The sequence below is a fragment of the Cyprinodon variegatus genome, unplaced genomic scaffold (genome assembly GCF_000732505.1).
Source record: "Cyprinodon variegatus isolate N-32 unplaced genomic scaffold, C_variegatus-1.0 Scaffold170, whole genome shotgun sequence".
NCBI lineage: Eukaryota > Metazoa > Chordata > Actinopteri > Cyprinodontiformes > Cyprinodontidae > Cyprinodon > Cyprinodon variegatus.
In genome coordinates this window covers 767502-785850 of record NW_015150623.1, presented here as the reverse complement: position 1 = coordinate 785850, position 18349 = coordinate 767502, and the positions used below count along the sequence as shown (strand labels likewise).

Here is an 18349-nt window from a genome sequence, read left to right as displayed (position 1 = left end):
AAGTGGAAGAGGGTAGCCAAGACAGGAAATAGGAACCGGAACTTGAAGCAGGACTTTAAACTGGTCTCCTTCCTGGAGCCAGGCTTACTGGATAAAAACTGAACCTCCTCCCATAATGAGCCAAAACCCAGAGGACTCTGCGGGGGAGGAACAGTGGACGATCAGGAGACAAGACAAACACTAAAACCCTCTTTCAGCTGGCAGCTAGGATCAAGGACATGAACCAAGGAAATAAAACTAACAGACAGGTTGACATAAAGACAAGTAATGATCTGGCACTGAATGCTCAGGCTGACCTGACTATAAACCAGAGGAAACGGGTGAGAGGAATAAATTAGAATTGAGGCAAGGAGGGAAAACGACAGGTGAAAGGGATTACTAATCAAGGAGCAAACAGGCCAGATCATGACATTGTGATGGCTGGTTTTAACAGTTAATGCTCTGTAGTGTCGATCAGCATTGTATAGTCTAAACCAGAGTTCACGGATTAGGTGGATCCGGACCCATCTGCTTGCTAATCTGGACCCAACCTGATTTAAAAAAATTATAAATTATTGCATGTTGTCCGATAACAGTGTCTAATTTCACTTGCGCCGCTTCTCCTTTTTGTACGGTAAAGCTCTCCAGAGGGTCCAGCACCAGGCTGGATGTGATACAAATTAGCCAATCAGCTGTCAGTCAAGGCTGCTCCTGCTAGCTACTTATAGACACAGCAGGCAAACCTGTGGAAAGCTGGGCAATGGGAAAGAAGGAGAAGACGGTAAGAAAGAGAGAGCAGAGAAAGTGTGGACTGCTGGAAGAACTGCGGTGAACTGGTGAAAAAAAAGTGAAATGGTGTGCTCAAAAATGTCCCTGCACATTTTGAATATGTTTGGCTCAACCTGCTGCTGTGAAGCAGGATATCCCACCATGAACATAATCAAAAATAAATATAGATCCAGGCTCAAAATGAGCACCGTGATATGTGCTTGAGAATGGCTTTGTCTCCATTCAAACCAGGTTTAAAGCCTTGCAGGGCAGCCTAAAGCCCACTCCTCTCATTAAGACAAAAAAAAGAAAGAAGAAAAAAAATTACCGTCAGTTTAGGTGTTTTATTAAATGTAAGAATCAGGAAATTGGCTATATACCAAACTGAAAGGTTTTTGTTCTCTACTTCAAAAAAAAAAAACACTTAAGATTTTCAAATAGAAAAATGTTCCAAAGTTTTTCATTTTATTATTTTTTTTTAAATAAAAAATTCAATGTATAACATGGCTGCATAAACCTCATTTTATTTCAGCGTTAAATGCTGTTTATGGTAACAGATTATAATCAAAAATGTCTTCGGACCTTTACTGGTTGTTGATTTTCTTTATTTGGACCCCGCTGATTTTTAATTGGTCACCTCTGATCTAAACCATTGGTGTTGCAAGCGCAGCCCCGTGTACAACAACATATCTACCGATCAAAAACTAGTTGATATGACGACATGATTTATGTCCAAATAACGACTTCATTTGGTTGAAAAGTGAAAGGTAAAAAGCTGTAATTTTCAGATGGATGAAACATCTGTTATTGGGACAGCTAGAGGGCCCATCTATAAGTCAGCTTTTTCTGTCCTCTGATTGGTCAGTTAGAGCAAAACATTTACAGCCAAGTTAAGCGAGCAACAATCTGCATTTCAGATTCGCTTCTGTTAAAAGGTTGTCTGGCGTGTAGTGGGAAAAAAGTATTCAACTATTCACACTAGGTAAATAAACGGAGATCGATGGCGTTAATGGCTGATACTAAATGGAGATACTACAACTTCCTGCACAAAGACAGAAGGATTCATTTTGTGTTTTGATAATAATAAATAATACCAATTTAACTTTATTGATCTCAAACTGTAAAAAAACTTTTACCTCTGCATTTAATCCATCCCCTTGGGGAGCAGTGGGATGCCATTGTGCGGCGCCCAGGGAGCAATCCGGGGTTAAGGGTCTTGCTCAGGCACCCAGAGTGCAGGCTGTGGGGATCGAACTGGGTACTTGCAACCTTCTTATAGCACAAGCGCACTGCTCTAACCACTAGGCCAACACTCCCCACTTATAAATAATCAGTATCACTGGTGAGTGTCATATATTTTATTTTTATGCTTTATGAGTTATTTTATCTGGTAATTAGATGCATATTGAATCTGAACGGCTACTGATGATGTAAATGTGGCAGAGCTGCGGTTATAGAGTAGAGGATTGCTGTTGTCTTCACTAGGCTTCTTGCTTAATTGATCTCAGTATTCATCCTCACACTAATCTTCCTCTCAGTTATACCTGCACTTGTTACATTTCATATATGAATACTGCTGGTGAAGATTCTCAGCTATCCAGGTCATAGTCACTCCAAAAAAAGAAAATTGAAAACAATCCACTGGACTTTGTTTTCAAGTTTTACACAGTAGACCGAAAAAATCAAGTTTGTTTTCAAAACAAAAACAAGCCCTTGTAGGGCTACTGTATACAACCTGAAACTCAACGCTATTCCTGACATTTGAACTGAAAAAGCTTCCTGGACGGAAAGCGAAATGTCTTCAAACTTGGAAACAAAGTCCTGTGGATTTTTTTTTTGGAAATCTAAATACTATTTGGGATTTCTATTATTAAAATGTGAAAGTGGTGGTCGGCCAGTCCACTGTTGAAATTAGGTCCTGTATCACACAGCGGTGCCATCTGCATGCCTTCATACACCTTTTTACCATATTTATGCTGTTTCGATAGGACTTAAGTCTATTACACTAACAGACTTTCGTATTACGACTGGCCTGCTTCCAAAGCTTAATGTAAAACCGAAGTCTTTGTTCTCAGTTCTTAAAAGGTTATTAAGTTAGAGATAGGATGCAGCTAAACTAAATAATGCCCAAAACTAGAAAACACACAAACAAAATACCCCTCCAAGCAAAGGCATTGTTCCAAATAATTTACTTTAAATATGGATCAGCTACATTTTTTAGGATGCTGACCCTATTTTAATGAATTTCATTTATTGTTTATCACTTCATATAACTTTCCTCAATATACTATATCTTTCGTTTCAATTCCTGCATAGCCTGGTATTATTTTATTGCTTTGATTTGTTGATGCTGGAATTGTTTTGATCTCTAGAGTGAAGAACAACCTAAATAAACAGAAAGCATCACAGCAGGTGGGAACTGTTCAAACACATTTTATTTCTCATCCTGTCATATAAAAGCATAAAATATGCAGTTTATTATTTTTGCTGACATACAGCAGAATAGTATTCAACATGTATAGGTGAGTTCAATGAATAAAAATATGATTGAAAATAATTGAATGTAGTGCTTTGGTCAAGTCCTCTCACTTTATAAAAAGTGCTATATGCGTAAGTAGGTATAGGCTATTTATCATTTTCCATTTTACAAACTCATATCAATTAATACACAAAGATAGATGCTTTCAAGGCTTAATTTCTGTTAATTATGATGATTTTCTGCTTACTGGTAATTAAAACATGAGATTTAAGAGTGTAATTTTAGATCAGACCAATCAAAAACAATTTAGGCAAGGCAAGTTTATATATATTTCATTGGCTAGACAATTCAAGTTGCTCTACATAAAACAACATTAGAAAGTACAGATGCAGTGACATAGAGGTGATTAAATATCTAATGCTGATGAGTAATTAAAGAGAATAGGCTGAATAATTTAATTAGGCAAAATAATTAAATAACAGAAGGGAAAGCTCAGTTGGTTTCCTCGAGTGGTGGGCCGTTATCGGCCTTAATGGCTGCAATAACGCCGACTCTTATTGGGCGATAAAAAAATAATTAATCTATTCTCACACTTGGAAGCTATGTGTATACTAATGATGACTTTCACCTTTATATTTTAGGGTGGATGTATATCTGATTGGGGGTGAGAACGAATCAGTCTTCAGACCTGACTGGAAAAAAAAATCAAAAATCAAAATCTAGATAAGTAATTTTTTCTTGAAATAAGTGCATTTGTTCTTAAATTGAGGAGATTAAAGAGACATTTTGCCAATGGAACAAGACAATTTAGATTTAAAATAAGAAAACAATTGCATTTTCTTATTTCAAGTGCATATTATCTAATTATCATATTTTAAGGGTAAAAATACTCATTCCATTGGCAAATTATCAAATTTACCTATTTAAATCAAGGGTAAATGCACTTAATTTAAGAATTCTTTCCTTATTCCAGTGTAGGCGTACTATGAAATTACCACATGAAACATGACGAGCTGTTTGAGCCTCTTAAGATTTAGAGTAATTTCTTTTTTGCTAAATTATTGTTACAGAATGTTATCTGATCTATTGTTATTTATTTTTATTTGACCCTCCTTGTCAGTCCGCCTCCTGCTGTGATTAACAAGCAGAAGCAGCTGCCGTGGTTGATCTGATTGTTTGGTAAAGGAGTGAGGAGTGAAGTCAACTTGGAGATCCATTTCTCGACACGCTTATCCCTACTGGGGTCGCGAGGGGTGCTGGCTATCTCCAGCTGTCTACAGGCGAGAGGCAGGATACACCCTAGACAGGTCGCCAGTCCATCTCAGGGCAACACGGAGACAAACAGGAAAATCAACAATTCATGCACAAACTCACACCTAAGGAGAATTTAGAGAAGCCAATTAACCTAACAGTCATGTTTTTGGACTGTGGGAGGAAGACGGAGAAACCGTAGAGAACCTACGCATGCTCAGGGAGAACATGCAAACTCCATGCAGAAAGACCCCGGGCTGGGAACCGAACCCAGAAGTTTCTTGCTGCAAGGCTGCAGCCCAACTTGCCTGTTATTTCTTTTTTATTTATTAGTAAAGAAAACTCCTTTTGAAACCAGAAAACTCTCTGCAACTGTTTTTTATTTTTAAATGAGTCGAAAAGCTCCTCCTAAAAACTACTCTGGCTTTTTTTTTTCTTCTTCTGGGAACTTACTAGGTTGCAAGAGTAGCCGTAACAAGTAGAAAAACTTCACTGATGACTTGAAGAAAAGAGCAAGATTGGGGGATCCTGACGATCACTCACAGACGAACAAAGAAAGCAGCCAGCTTCCGGTGAGTAAAATCAGCTGATTGAGTTTATCAATGAAAGCGCCAATGTGCTATAGAGAAACAATTGATCACTACAGAAAGCAAAGTTGTTCTTTTGAAAAAGGATTGTGGCAAAGATGGATGTTTGTTGATGAACTTTTCAAAAGTGAAAGGATGTGATCATTAATGATGTCTGACCCTGAAACTCCGCCTGCGTCTGAGAACATGTTAAACATGGATGCAACTATAAGGATGCTGGCTTTGCTTTAGGAATTTTCTTTGGGATTCTGTCTCTCACTGTTAGAATGTACATATGATTAAAATTGTAGATTGTTGCATTCTTTGTAAGTGGGCAAACCTGCAAAATCAGCAAGGGGTCAAATACAGACTTATTTCCCCCACTGTATATAGTCAAGGATGTATAGTCAGGAGAAATGAATTAAAAAATCTAGTAAATGTCATGTAGCTTACACAACATCAACAGCAGCATTTTTTTCAGATCCTTGGAATACAATGTTAAAAAGTTAACAGTTCAAGTTGGAACAGAACCTCGTCCTGAATGGAACACCACTCTAGAAATACTCACTCTGTGTTGTGGTGGACGGTGTCGTAACGAACAAACAGAGAGGTATAGAAAGCTTCGGTCAGCAGAGAGTAGATGGCGATCATCACCAGCAGCACGGCCAGTTTCAGCACGGAGTTCAGCCGTAGGAACACGGCGCAGGTGACCATCGCCAGCACTCCTGTGAACACAAAATACTGAGAAAAGCAGAAACATATGGTCAGATGCAGGTACATGATCTATTCAAACATGACACCATCGAAAAATTCAGACAGCATGAAGAAGAATCTGGGTAACTGTTTAAATTGAACACCAAACCATTTGCTTCCATGCTTAAAAAAAGGAGTAAAATTGGAAAATGAATCATTAACCGCTGATTAAGTTGAAAAAATTGCTGATTGTGATTAAATTATAGATATTGATCAAATACATTATGTACTTAATAATTTGGTAATTGTATTTCTCAAAGAAGCATTTTGTTTCTGTTTATGGGATTAGTGAAAACTGAGTCAGTACTTTATACTAAAGAATATAAAATATTTTAACTTATGCTTAAACACAAAAAGAGTGAGGAGCACAAGTAGATCATCGTATAATAAGAGCTGAACAGAATCTGTTCAGAAACACGAGGAATGGAGGCTATTATGGTTAGTTCAACTAAATAAACATACTAGAAAAGTAATTGACAGACAGTAAAAGAAGATAAAATCATACCCTGAATATGTGGAAAAGTCTCCACAGTATGGTGCACACAATCAGGCAGATAATTAAGCATAAAGGATGATGAAATGCAATATGATGGTGGTGATCAAATCTAATGATTCAATGAAAGTTAGTTAAAAGTTATTAACCACCCAAATTAAACAGTGAGGAATTAAATACTGACTGAAATTAATTCACCATTTAATCTCTAATCCAAAGATATAAAACACTAATAATTAATGGGAATGTATTGTTAAGTAAATTATCAGAGACTGATTCGTTGACTTATTATTTAAAATTCCTTAGTAATTAATCCTCAGGTCAAGTTTCTTACATGTAATTATAAGTAAGTTATTAAACAAGCATAAACAAAGGAATGCCAGTGAACTAATTGAACTTTAAATATTAACAACCAACAGCTCATATACTCAAAGACCTACGGATGACTCAAAGCAAAATTATATTTCTTTATATTACAAATATGTAAAAATAAAGGGTGCTATTAAATATCAATGTTTGTTTCAAAATAACTTTCTGAACCATCCTTAATAAGTGACAATGAGAGTGCACTGGAGACCAGGTCGGAATGTGGACAGAGGTTGGTAGATTACCCAAACATTTTAGCCCAGTAAGAGTAACACTACCTTAAAATATATTTTTCCTCAGGTGAGGTAAAAAGTTTTCATCCAACAAATTACTCAAGTAAGAGTGAAAAAGCGCCAGTTAAAATGGCTACTTAAGCACTGAGTGATTGTTGGCTCATAAAAATTTGATTGACTGTTTAAAAGGAATTCATCAGGCAAATAGTTATGTGCAAATGCTGGTATTCCAAAATATAAAATGATTTAGAAAATACTAAAATATAACATGATTATTAAATAATAAATTCAAGCAGAAGTACCACCTTTCAAACTGTTTTAAACTTAAACTTACTAAACTTTTAAAATAATCTTTACAGTAGACACCAGGGTAAAGAGTCATTTTACTCTATGTGTAAAAGTAAAATGTACACTCAATAAAAAATATAAATGCACCACTTTTGGTTTTGCTCCCATTTTTTATGAGGTGGGACATCTCATGGGACATTAGTAGCATTGTATTGTTTGATAAAAGGGCACCTTTCACAGTGGCCTTTTATTGTGGGAAGTGTAAGGCCCACCTGTGCACTAATCATGGTGTCTAATAAGCATCTTGATATGCCACACCTGTGAAGTTATCTCAGCAAAGGAAAAGTGCTCACTATCAAAGATTTACACTGGTTTGTGAACCATATTTGAGGAATATGGGGATATTAAGTATGTGGAAAAAGTTTTAAATCTTTGAGTTCATCTCATAAAAATTTGGAGCAAAACTAAATTGTAGCGTTTATATTTTTGTTGAGTGTAAATTCAGTAAAACCACCCCTAAAAGTAACTTAAATAGACTACTGGCCACATTGTGACCCTGACTGAAAAGAGGGAAAAGATGGATGGCTGATCAGGAAATGGTTCATTTGGTTTTAGTTACTAAGTGAAAATGTTGGTGATTGAAACATTTCTTGACTGAACTTGGTTCAAACAGAAGAAGTTGAATGTATGCAACTGAGATCAATACTAAGGACTATTGCAAGTGTAAAGAAACAGACACTAAAATAACAATTTATAGGTAAAGTCGCCCAGTTTATATTATAAACTTCCTGTTATTAATATGAACCCTGGACACAAACTAAAGTAAGTTTATGAGCTTCTGATGAAATTCACAGCTCCTCTGGCCACTAAAGAACCACATGCTGAGCAGTAATAAGCCAGAACTACTAAACTGGCCTTTATTCCTAAAGTTTCTGATGTGTTTTCTTATTAAAGATTAAATCCAATATCCAATATTTTCTTATGTTGCTGCATCTAAAAATAACCTCCTGTGTGTATCTAAAAAGCAGGTCTTATTTGCAGACCCTCAGGAGGAAATAAGTTTCTGATGTATATATACAACAATACATGACTCAGCTCAAGCTCGGGGCTATAAAAATGTGGCTCGCTTATTGGCTCCATCAATCAACCATATATTGTGTGAGCAAAACAGCATAATGGATGTTTTCCACGTGACGTTCTGATGGCTCCATCAGTCGGCGTGTCCGAGGCGAGACCTCCCTCTGGGACACAAGCAGCTGTCGACAATATTTAATTCATCATTTTGCCACTGTCGCAGAAGTGAAAAAAACACAACAGATGGACCTGACTGCAGAATTTCGACACCTCATTTAGTTGGTACCTCTGGGTAGAAGCAGATGTCTGGAATGGAGGCAGACTCGTTGTACGTCTGGTTCTTGAAGGTGTTGGGCTTATCGAAGTCACACCACAGCTGTGAAAGGCCGACAGGGTGGATTAATTTCAATGTAAACCTTTAGACTCATGTTAAATATAAAAGCCATTCTAATTAAAATGTGCGACAATTATCAGAATCATTAGAAAATAAATCATTGTAATTATAATAAACAGTGTAAATATGTATTTCCTTGAGTTATGCTTAATTTGGGTATCTTGATAGGTTTTGACAGATTTTAATGACATTTTTATAAGAGGTGTCCCTCATGCCAAGGAATAACCCATTCAAATTTGGTGATAATCCATATATTAATATGGATACAGGATTTTATTTTTAAAGATTCTCTAACACTGTGAGATGGGGACATTTGGCAGAACAAGGAGTTCCCCACTAAACAGATGCAGTGAGTATCGACAGCCTCACCATCGGACTCAAAAAGTCCGGAGAGATTTTACTGAAGAGTGTTGTTGGTTTGTTAGCAGGTTCAAGTAAAACTTATGAAAGGATTTTTTTTATTTTTTTATTTTTTACCAGAGGTGTGCCCGTGCAAAGAAAAAAAAAATCACTTAAAGCTATGGTGGAGGATACTAATTGTCAATCATTCTGGTGATGTGTTTACGTAAGGCCGTCCTACGTGCTCGTTCCCATTTTCATTTACCAGTGGTGAGTCTGACATAGCGGAAAAATTGCAAATCTTCTTTTGGAAAGTAAGCTTGTATAAGCGATGCAAATAGCAACTTATAAACTTGTGCACAAGGAGAAATGGGCTCCTGCCACATTCCCAATAAGTCTGCATAAGGTACAATTTATTATTATTTTTTTTTTTGTGATTGATTTATCTATTTAGTTTACTTCTTTTTTAGACTAATGCTGTATAAAAGTGAGCAAAGTCTGTTTAAGTTACTCCAGTACCTAACAAGGCTTGGACACAATTTATGGAGTATCTAGTACTGATACCTCTAGTAAGAACAGGGGCGGGAAGAAAATAAAACAGCCAACTCCGATTGCCGAGTGCAATCTATTAAATGTGAGCTTTACTGTGAGCCTTGCTTTAATTTAGTAGTCATATATATATATATATATAATATAATATAAAGAGATGATAACTGATTGCTGCAGAAGACACATTTATGTCTAAAGCAACTAGATTTATTAGTGGCAGTGAAAATATGCGTCACTGGTAAGAGTCATAGTCCCAGAGAACAGAATTGGTATGCTTCATCAATTACATCTGTGTCCATTTTGCAATATATTTAGATTTAAAATATGTAGCCCTTTCCAGTGTCCATAGAGAGTTTTGGATGACAGTTTTTTATACAACTTGTTGATTTCCTAACTTCCTTCTGGAGTAAATTGCTGAAAACTGGACTCTAGAAAAAAAAGCAACATCTTCATTTTTTTCTTTTTAAGTTTACCCACAAATTATACTTACAATATTGATCATTGCTGCAAGGAAGTTAATAAGGATTGAGACGAAGATGATGACGTTCCTTGCTGTGTACGTCTCATTAATCCAGCAGCAGGCTTTCCTCAGGACCAGAGGCAAACATTTGTAGTCCTCTGCTGTCGTGACGAGAACCAGACAGGAGTGGAGGATGATCAGGATGGAAAACTGGATCACCATCGTCATCATTCTGCATAGAAAAAAAACAACAGACCCAGATAAAATAGGCCTCCAGATAAGGACATTTAAAACTTAGAGGATTCACTAATAGCTGGAATAAAACCTGCATAGTCATAACCTTTTTGAAAGAGCTGTTTAAGTTGGACTTTCTTCACAATCATGATCGTTCCTGTCGGAGTCAGTTCAAAATCAGGAATCCAACATTTCAGAAAAACAAAAAAGCTTAGCAAAATAATGACCCACACAGTAACAGCCAACATTTAAATGAGAAGCTGCATTATTTATTTACCTGCTCTGCCTGATAATGATATGAATAAAGCATTAAACCAAACCAAGCTTTTGTTGCAGATGCAAAATTGTTAGCTGAAAATTTTCATTTACTGTATACAAAGCAGAAGGAAAAATTTATGAATCAATTGTTTTAATATCTGTTATCACTCTAAGCTTTAGTTTCAACAGTTTTAGTACAGTAACTGTAGATTAAATTATATACTTGACTTTTTAGGTTAATGCGGTTACCCCAGGGTAAAAATTCAATTAAATTCAACATAACTCAACTCAACTAAACTCAACTCAGCCCAAGTCAAGCCAAGTCAATTAAATTAAAGTCAATTCAGTTTATTTATACCGTGCCAATTCACATCTTCTCATTGACTCTCAAAGGTCGCTTTACAGAAACAATAAATCAGATCAAGCAGACAGATTGGTAAGGGGTATCTATCTAGGAAAACCAGCTGATTGCATCGAGTTCGACAGCAACCCCTCACACCAAGCATGCTTGTAGGGACAGTGGAGAGGAAAAACCTCCTTTTAACAGGAAGAAACCTGCAACAGAACTAAAATACTGGCCAAACTCTATCATCTGTAACTGAAGTTGCTGATGGCAGCGACCCAGCTGACATTTCTCTCGAGGATGGCATTAAAACCAAACAGAAACAGAAATGACAAATTCTTGTTCAACTTCGGCAGTTGTGTTAAGATTTTCACAATGCAGGGAATTGCTACATGCAACAGGAAGATTCCTTATTTGAAGCAAACTAGAACTTTGATGTGGGTGGCTGTGTGACGAGGCATGTCTTTACCTCAGTGCTAGAGAACAGCAGCCAGTTGCAATACAAAACAACACCTTTCCTATACGACCATCACAAATAACAATATTTAGGTTGGAAAAATCGGAGATGTCTCACTTTAACACTGTAGTCACTTAATTCAACTCTGGTGGCTTAAAATGGTTAAACAAGCCCTATCTGCTCACTTGCAGTGTTTCCTCTATAAATTATCCAAACAGGGCAGTCCCACCCCCATAGCGCTGCACTACCCTGGTGTTTGCAGTCTTTACAAATATTCCAGAACATCCATAAGCTCTTATAACTGTCCACTCCTCTACATTCAACTCGTCGCCTGTCCAGCTAAGCTCACTTTCTGATATTTAGTAACATATTATAATGCAGCGGACTTCAGCAGCTAATATTTTCTATGATTATTAATACTTGGAAGCAAAATATATATTTTTTTATTGTAATCTTAAGAATGATAAAAATAATTCCTGGATCTCATCGAGTGAACTTCTCTGCAACAAACACTTGAGACAAGCCTGGAGAAGCTCTCATAATCAATATCAGGGATGGTGGAGGATCTGTTATGCTGTGTGTGCCTGCTTCTCTTCAAAACACCCTAGGAGCCTTTTTAGTGATCTTGCAGCATTTACTTTTATTAATACAGTACTAGGATATAAAAAATATAAAGATCTAGTGACTTAACTCGAGCCCTGAGAACAGGGCATCGTTTAGTCTTTTTCTCAGTCTCAGTGTGATAATGATGCCTCTGAGACAAAAAGATATGTTTATTTTTTTTTTTTAGGGCACTAATAAATGTGGCACTAGGTTCATATAATTTGTCAAAAAAAATACAAAGATTCGAAAGAAGTAAAAGCACAGATATACAGTTAAAGCACAGTATGAGTCTGATGAGACTCAATTGTCAGGAAACCTTTCATTTTGAAAAAACAACAACCTTTTAAGCAGATATTAGAAATATGTTTTATAAATTTATAATTTCTTCATTAAAGGTTCAAATGTAATATTCTAATTTTAGGTGCTGTGATTTACTAAATATAAACAGAAAATCTGTATAACTTACAAAAATATATTTTTTTGAAACATCAATCTGTATGAAAAAAACTCTTTCATCTGGTGATGAAGTTGCTGAATAAATTACCTTTTCAGGCTTACACAACTTTTATTGGCATTTTGTGTACACAGAGTGTTTACATACCTAAATTTCATTTAGTACAGCTTTTCAGACAGTAAATGAACACTTCAATCCATAAAGTGCAGCAGTAATGAAACAGTTTGAGAGAAACAAAACATGGTACAAAAAAACCACATGGATATGGAAGTTGAGAGCATTAATATTTACTGTATAATGCAAATATGCAGTATTTTTGGTTTGGTGTTATCAGTGTGATGCAGGGTTTGTGATATGATTTAAAGTTTTTTTTTTCCAACAGTTCAGCTGTCTGATGGCAGTGGGGAAGAAACTGTTGCAGAATCTGCTAGACCTGCATCGAATGCTGCAAAGCCTCTTCCCAGAGGGCAGCAGGGAGAACAGTCCATGGTGGGGGTGTGAGGGGTCATTAATGATGTTACAGACTTGGGACACGCAGCGCTGGGATGAAGTGTGTTTATGGAGGGAATAGGAGCCCCTATGATCCTCTCTGCTGTTTTCACTACTCTTTTCACCTTCTTCCAGTCTGAGGGTCTGCAGCCTCCACATCACACAGTGAGACAGCTGGTCAGAACGCTCTCTATGGTGCTTCTGTAGCAGGTGGTGAGGATCGGTGGGGGCAGTAATAATGTGATTTATTGAATGGGTCTGTAGATGTAGGTTTTTGACAATATTTAGCCACTAGAGTAGCTTCATACTTTGACTGTTTCTGTCGGATAAAAACAGCAACAGACTTCGATGCTCAGGGAAGTAGGCACACAGATTTTTCTTTTCTTCAGGTGTCCTGATTTACCTGAGATCATAAAGCAGGTTTTAAGAGCTAATTTAAATCCCTGTTCAGATAAGAGTCACTCTTGACCATCATCAAGGCTTTCAGTGACTCCCCAGGTGATGATGGAATCATCTGATGAAGAAGCAACGACTATCACAGGATCAGAGTGATTACTTCCACTGGATTTGTAGATAAAATATCATCTCAGGGCACAATAGACTCCAATTATGACTAAAAGTGTTTTGAACAGCAGGACAGAGGCTCTCATGTCTTGTGTTTTACCACACATGTACTCCAGGAGCTGACAATGATTCATTATTTATACGCCACGCTACAGAAATAATTGTTGTTCCTCTATGTTAATAAGATTCTGGGAAGCTGAAGTCTTTCTAACGGCTCCATATGCAGATACACCTTCCATCACTGTCTGACTGTTACATTAACAAGTTTAGCCAACCTAACAAATCAAGTCTATAAGCAACTGTCCACTAAGAAACAGAAATAATGATTTAAAGTTTTTCTTTAAAACAATATTTGTAAGTCTTGTTAAAAAAAAGAACTCTGTATAAAATATTCCACTTCAGAAACCAAATTGGATTAAGATGTAAAATTTAATTGCTAAAAAGCAAAAAAAAAAATAAAATACTGTATTTAGTGAGATTTCTTTTTCATACTTTCATGCTTTTATTGGTATAAAAATAGTAACAAAGGCAGCAGCACATGGGTTTAGTGTTATGAAAATGTAATTGTTTTAATCAATAAGAAAGATTATTCTTTGTAACACACTCTTTTTAAAATTGAAATTTCAAGCTTTACAAAAAATCAGATCAAACAGTGCTTAACATCTTCATACACAAAGGCTGCAGTCTGTCTTTTAAAATGTCTTCATAATTATTACCTTTCTATAACCAGATAAAACCTTATTGAAATCTAAAATCCCTTTTCCAAGGGGGACCTGGGAAGATTACATTAACAGCCAAAGCCATTTATCTGAATTCGAGGTGTTTAAAAACTGTGCTCATTGTGCTTGATTATAGATGTATCATTCAGTTTGAAAAAAATGAAAGTCTCAGTGATTAAAAAAAGATGGTTAAGCCTAAAGATGCTCAGGGTTGTATGCAGCTGCGTTTAGGATATAGATATGAATAATCCTCACTGAGGTGCACAAAAAAAAAAAAATAGAAAACTTAAGGTTTGTTATGGCTAGAGGGAAGCACTTAGAAGGGAAAGATACTGTGCAGCTTTTAGGGTCTGTGAAGCTGATTGTCAATCATGTGACACCTGTGGCTCTTTCTCCTTGGACAGCAAAAAAAACAAACCGTGCGTACAGAGTTTTGTTGAAAATTATAAAGAGAGATCATATCTCTACTTAGCTTTTCTTCATTGGCTTCCTGTTAAATTCAGAATAGAATTTAAAATCCTTGTTCTCACATATAAAGCCTTAAATGGCCAAGCTCCATCTTACATCAGATATGACTGAGAGCACCTTGGTCTCATCTGAAGGTTTACAAGTGGTTCCTAGAATTTCTAAAAGTGCAATGGGACATAGATATTTTAGATATCAGGCTCCTCTTCTGTGGAACCAGTTTTAGTCCGTGACGCAGACACTCGTTCCTTTTTGATAAAGCTTATAGTTAGAGTGGCTCAGGTTATCCTGATCTATCTCTAGTTATGCTGCTATAGGCTTAGACAGCTGGAGAACATAGGGACCCTTTTTCATTTTCTGCTTCATTCTATCTCTATACTCCCATTCTGCAGAATTTGTTAGTTCAGTGTCTAACTTTATGCTCTCTTTGCTTTTTCTCACAGTAGCTTCATCTGTTCTGTTCCTGTTTGGCTCTGTCTTCATCCTGGACAGAAATATTAGTTGTGTTGCTGCCATCAACACCTTTGTTTACAGATGTTGGAGCTTGGCTGGTTTTTCAGTGTGGTCCTGTTTCTCTGTCAGCCTCTGACACGGGAGCTGGCTCAGAGCTCGTCTGCCTGGCTGTGTGTTTCCTAGACAGGCCCGCCTGTGGAGCTGGTTAAACAAATTGAATTGAACTGAACATAGAAAACGACTGTATTTTCTTCATATTACCTTAAAGAACACAGAAAAAACATGGTAATCTTGTGCTCGGCATATGGGTCCATGAACTGATAAGGATGGTATCCCATTATACTGCTTCCCTAAAGACCCAAAAGGGTGGCTGCTGTGAAGAGGGAGCTGGAACCAACAACAACTAGCATAATTAGCAGTAATCACTTCTTAAACCATTAGTTGGTATACTCAAATGGTTATTGTTGAGACTTGTCTTTTAGATAGATGTGGAAATAATTCTACTGGTTTTATTAATTGGACAATTCTTTTTTCAGAGTAAAAATCATCTATCAAAGTTTGAGTTTTATTATCTCTTTCTTTAAGGCGAGGATTTTAGTCTGTTTTCCAAGGACCCCTTGTTTGTTTTAGTCTTTTTTTGTGGAAGTTAATTTTTAGTTTTGGTCAAAATATCAGGTGAAAAAGTCAGTGCTTTTTTTCCCCTTACCTGGCAGAGGGAAGCAGGCTTTGAATAGCAGTGATGAAGATGAGCACAATAAAGGCGCAGACCAGGTTGGACTTGAAAACCTCGTCCCTCATCTGTGAGTACTGCACAGGCAAAGAGACCAAGACGAAGAGAAAAGAAGGGGAAGAGGAGGTGAGGGGAAAAATGGAGAAACAGGTTTTCAGACAAACAGCGAAGACTGAACAAGTCAAAATGCACCGAACACACAGATGCACTGCCACAGATGCATGCAACTCGGTCAACCACAAGCATTAGAGAGAGAGACAGGAGCTGGTGGGTTAGCTGTGGGGTCCTGGGGAAGGTGCGAAGCTGACAAGCACAATGCTAGCTGTGAGCATTTCAAATGTTAGCAGAGACGCCAACAGAGAGTGCTGAGTGAAAATAACTCTGAAATTAAACTCAGATGCTGCTTTCTGAAGACTCAGAAAAGTCTTAAACATGCTTAATTATTCTATAAAGAAAAGTTGTTGCCCCTCTGATTCAAAACAACAAAAAAGCAATTAAAAAACAAATTCACAAGTTCCGTTTTTAGTTAGTAATATTCTTGTTTATAATGGTTTTAATCGCTTTTTGTACCATTTGATGTCATCTGTCATAGAAAAACATATTGAAATCCACTTTTGTTGATTGTGATTTAACATTCAGAATGTAATACTTTTTGTAAACTTATATTAAGGTATCAAATTATTTTATATTATCCTCATTATTAGTTGACAGAAACACCTAAAAGGCTTTATACTTTTGTTTTTTATTATAATTTATTTAATGGCTTAAATATGAACCTTTATAAGTAAAATATTTGTGGCTGTGCATGAAAGTAGCTAAAAAAAAATGCATAGAATGAGCTAAACTAGATTAGCTATATATTGTCTATGTCTGTGTCTAAAGTATGTCCATGTTTGTATTTTTAGGTATGTCTATGTCTGCATGGGAAAGTAAGAAACGTATTTTCATTCCTTTGTATGACCAGTGCATGTAAAGAAATTGATAATAAAGCTGACTTGACTATAACTTCAGGAAAGCCCTTTAATGAAAAACCTTTTCTACCTTTTTATCCTCATAAAAACCTTAAAGAGACACACTTTTGCTAGAATTTTGCAGAAAAACATGCTTTTCAATAATGGTTTTTGATAAAAAACAAAAAACAATATCCTACATTTTCAGATTTTTTTTTTACTAACATTTAATGAGGATAACAGTATAAGTGTGTGTACTTTAGCCAGTCCTGTTAGAAAAGATGCTACTAAAGTTTCCACTTCTTTTCTTTCCACCCCAGTGACACCGGCTTCCCCGAACCTCTCTGTCTCTTTCTTAAGGGGTGCTGGGAAATTAGCAAGAGGACGTTTTCTGCTTTGTCACAACTTTTCCAATAGAAAACAAAATAACAAATAAAACAGAAAAACAAAACAAAAAAAATTATTTAAAAGAATGATGAAGGGAGGGAAACACCAAATCACTGCACATTTACTGAGGGAGTTTAGTGGTTATCCAGATAGTCAATTAAATAAATATAAATGAAGGCAGGGGACATTTTTCTTGAGATTCTGTTATTATGGAAAAAAAACAAAACAATTATGAAGGGCTGAAAGCCAATATAGACCTAAAGCAACAAATGAATGGGCAAAAATAAAAAAAATTAGACAAAAGGACACTGCATTCAGCAAAGAAAAAGAACATTCATCCATTTCTGTCTTGTAACCATTTCATATGACATGATAATAAGTATCATGACAGAACCATCTATTAATTTAATGCTGCAGCAGATGACTCGGCTGTCTCTAAAATGTTAGCTCTGCAGTGTTAAAAGATGAATCTGTACAATAGATACACAGACTGTTTTCAATAAATGTGATAATTAGACTGTAATATTCATGAGTTTTCTAAATTAGGCGCTAGAAGTCCTTTTTTTAAAGGAGCAATACGCAGAATTTAACTACGTGAGGACTAAACTAAACTAAAAACAGTTTTCAGAAGAATAAAGGGTAGCTCTGGTCCATGTTAAGATGTCACACACTGTCAGCGTCACTCTGTGTTGTTCTCTAGTCTCTTGTTTTATGTAGCCACACGTTCAGGAAAACAGCTACGGGGCTTACCAGCGTAGCATAGGAGCAAATAGTGCATCTAGCGTACCAAGCCGTTCAATCAGGACTCATTATTGCCACAGAAAAAAAAAGAAAAAAACTTTTTGATAAAGAAGCCGTCAGATAAGGAAAACGAGGATTAACATTGGCCTGGGGTTACCAAGGTACAGGAATGTCTACGTACATTCAGGGCTTTTTCTTTTTGACAAATAATCTTAAACTAAAATGAACAACTGAAGCCTTGAATTTCACATTGTTTTATTGATTTTTTTGTGGCGTTCTGTGTTGCTTCATACCGACAGCGACTTGAGTGTGTCGTCTCCTATTTTATAAATCAAAATGACCTGACAAAGTAAAAAATAGATCTCACATTGAGGATCAAAATAAAAAAGAAAGATATATTAATGGAATATTTTGAGCAATAGGATATTTCACAAGCAACATAACATGTAGTTAGCCTCAATCTTATGGAAGGAATCAGTCATCATTTTCATTAATATTGCTATTAATTAG

At 36.3% G+C, this 18349-nt stretch overlaps 1 protein-coding gene across 1 annotated transcript in view; it reads right to left on the bottom strand.

Moving 5' to 3' along the window:
- The window catches only part of adcy8 (adenylate cyclase 8 (brain)), a 141068-nt gene that overhangs the window by 38205 nt on the left and 84514 nt on the right, over positions 1-18349 (bottom strand). The window contains exons 8-11 of the mRNA XM_015378322.1: positions 15738-15838; positions 10023-10224; positions 8537-8626; positions 5612-5784 (exon numbers count right to left, since the gene is read on the bottom strand). Of these exons, the coding sequence (XP_015233808.1) occupies positions 5612-5784; positions 8537-8626; positions 10023-10224; positions 15738-15838 (566 nt within the window). The remainder of the gene's footprint in view (positions 1-5611; positions 5785-8536; positions 8627-10022; positions 10225-15737; positions 15839-18349) is intronic.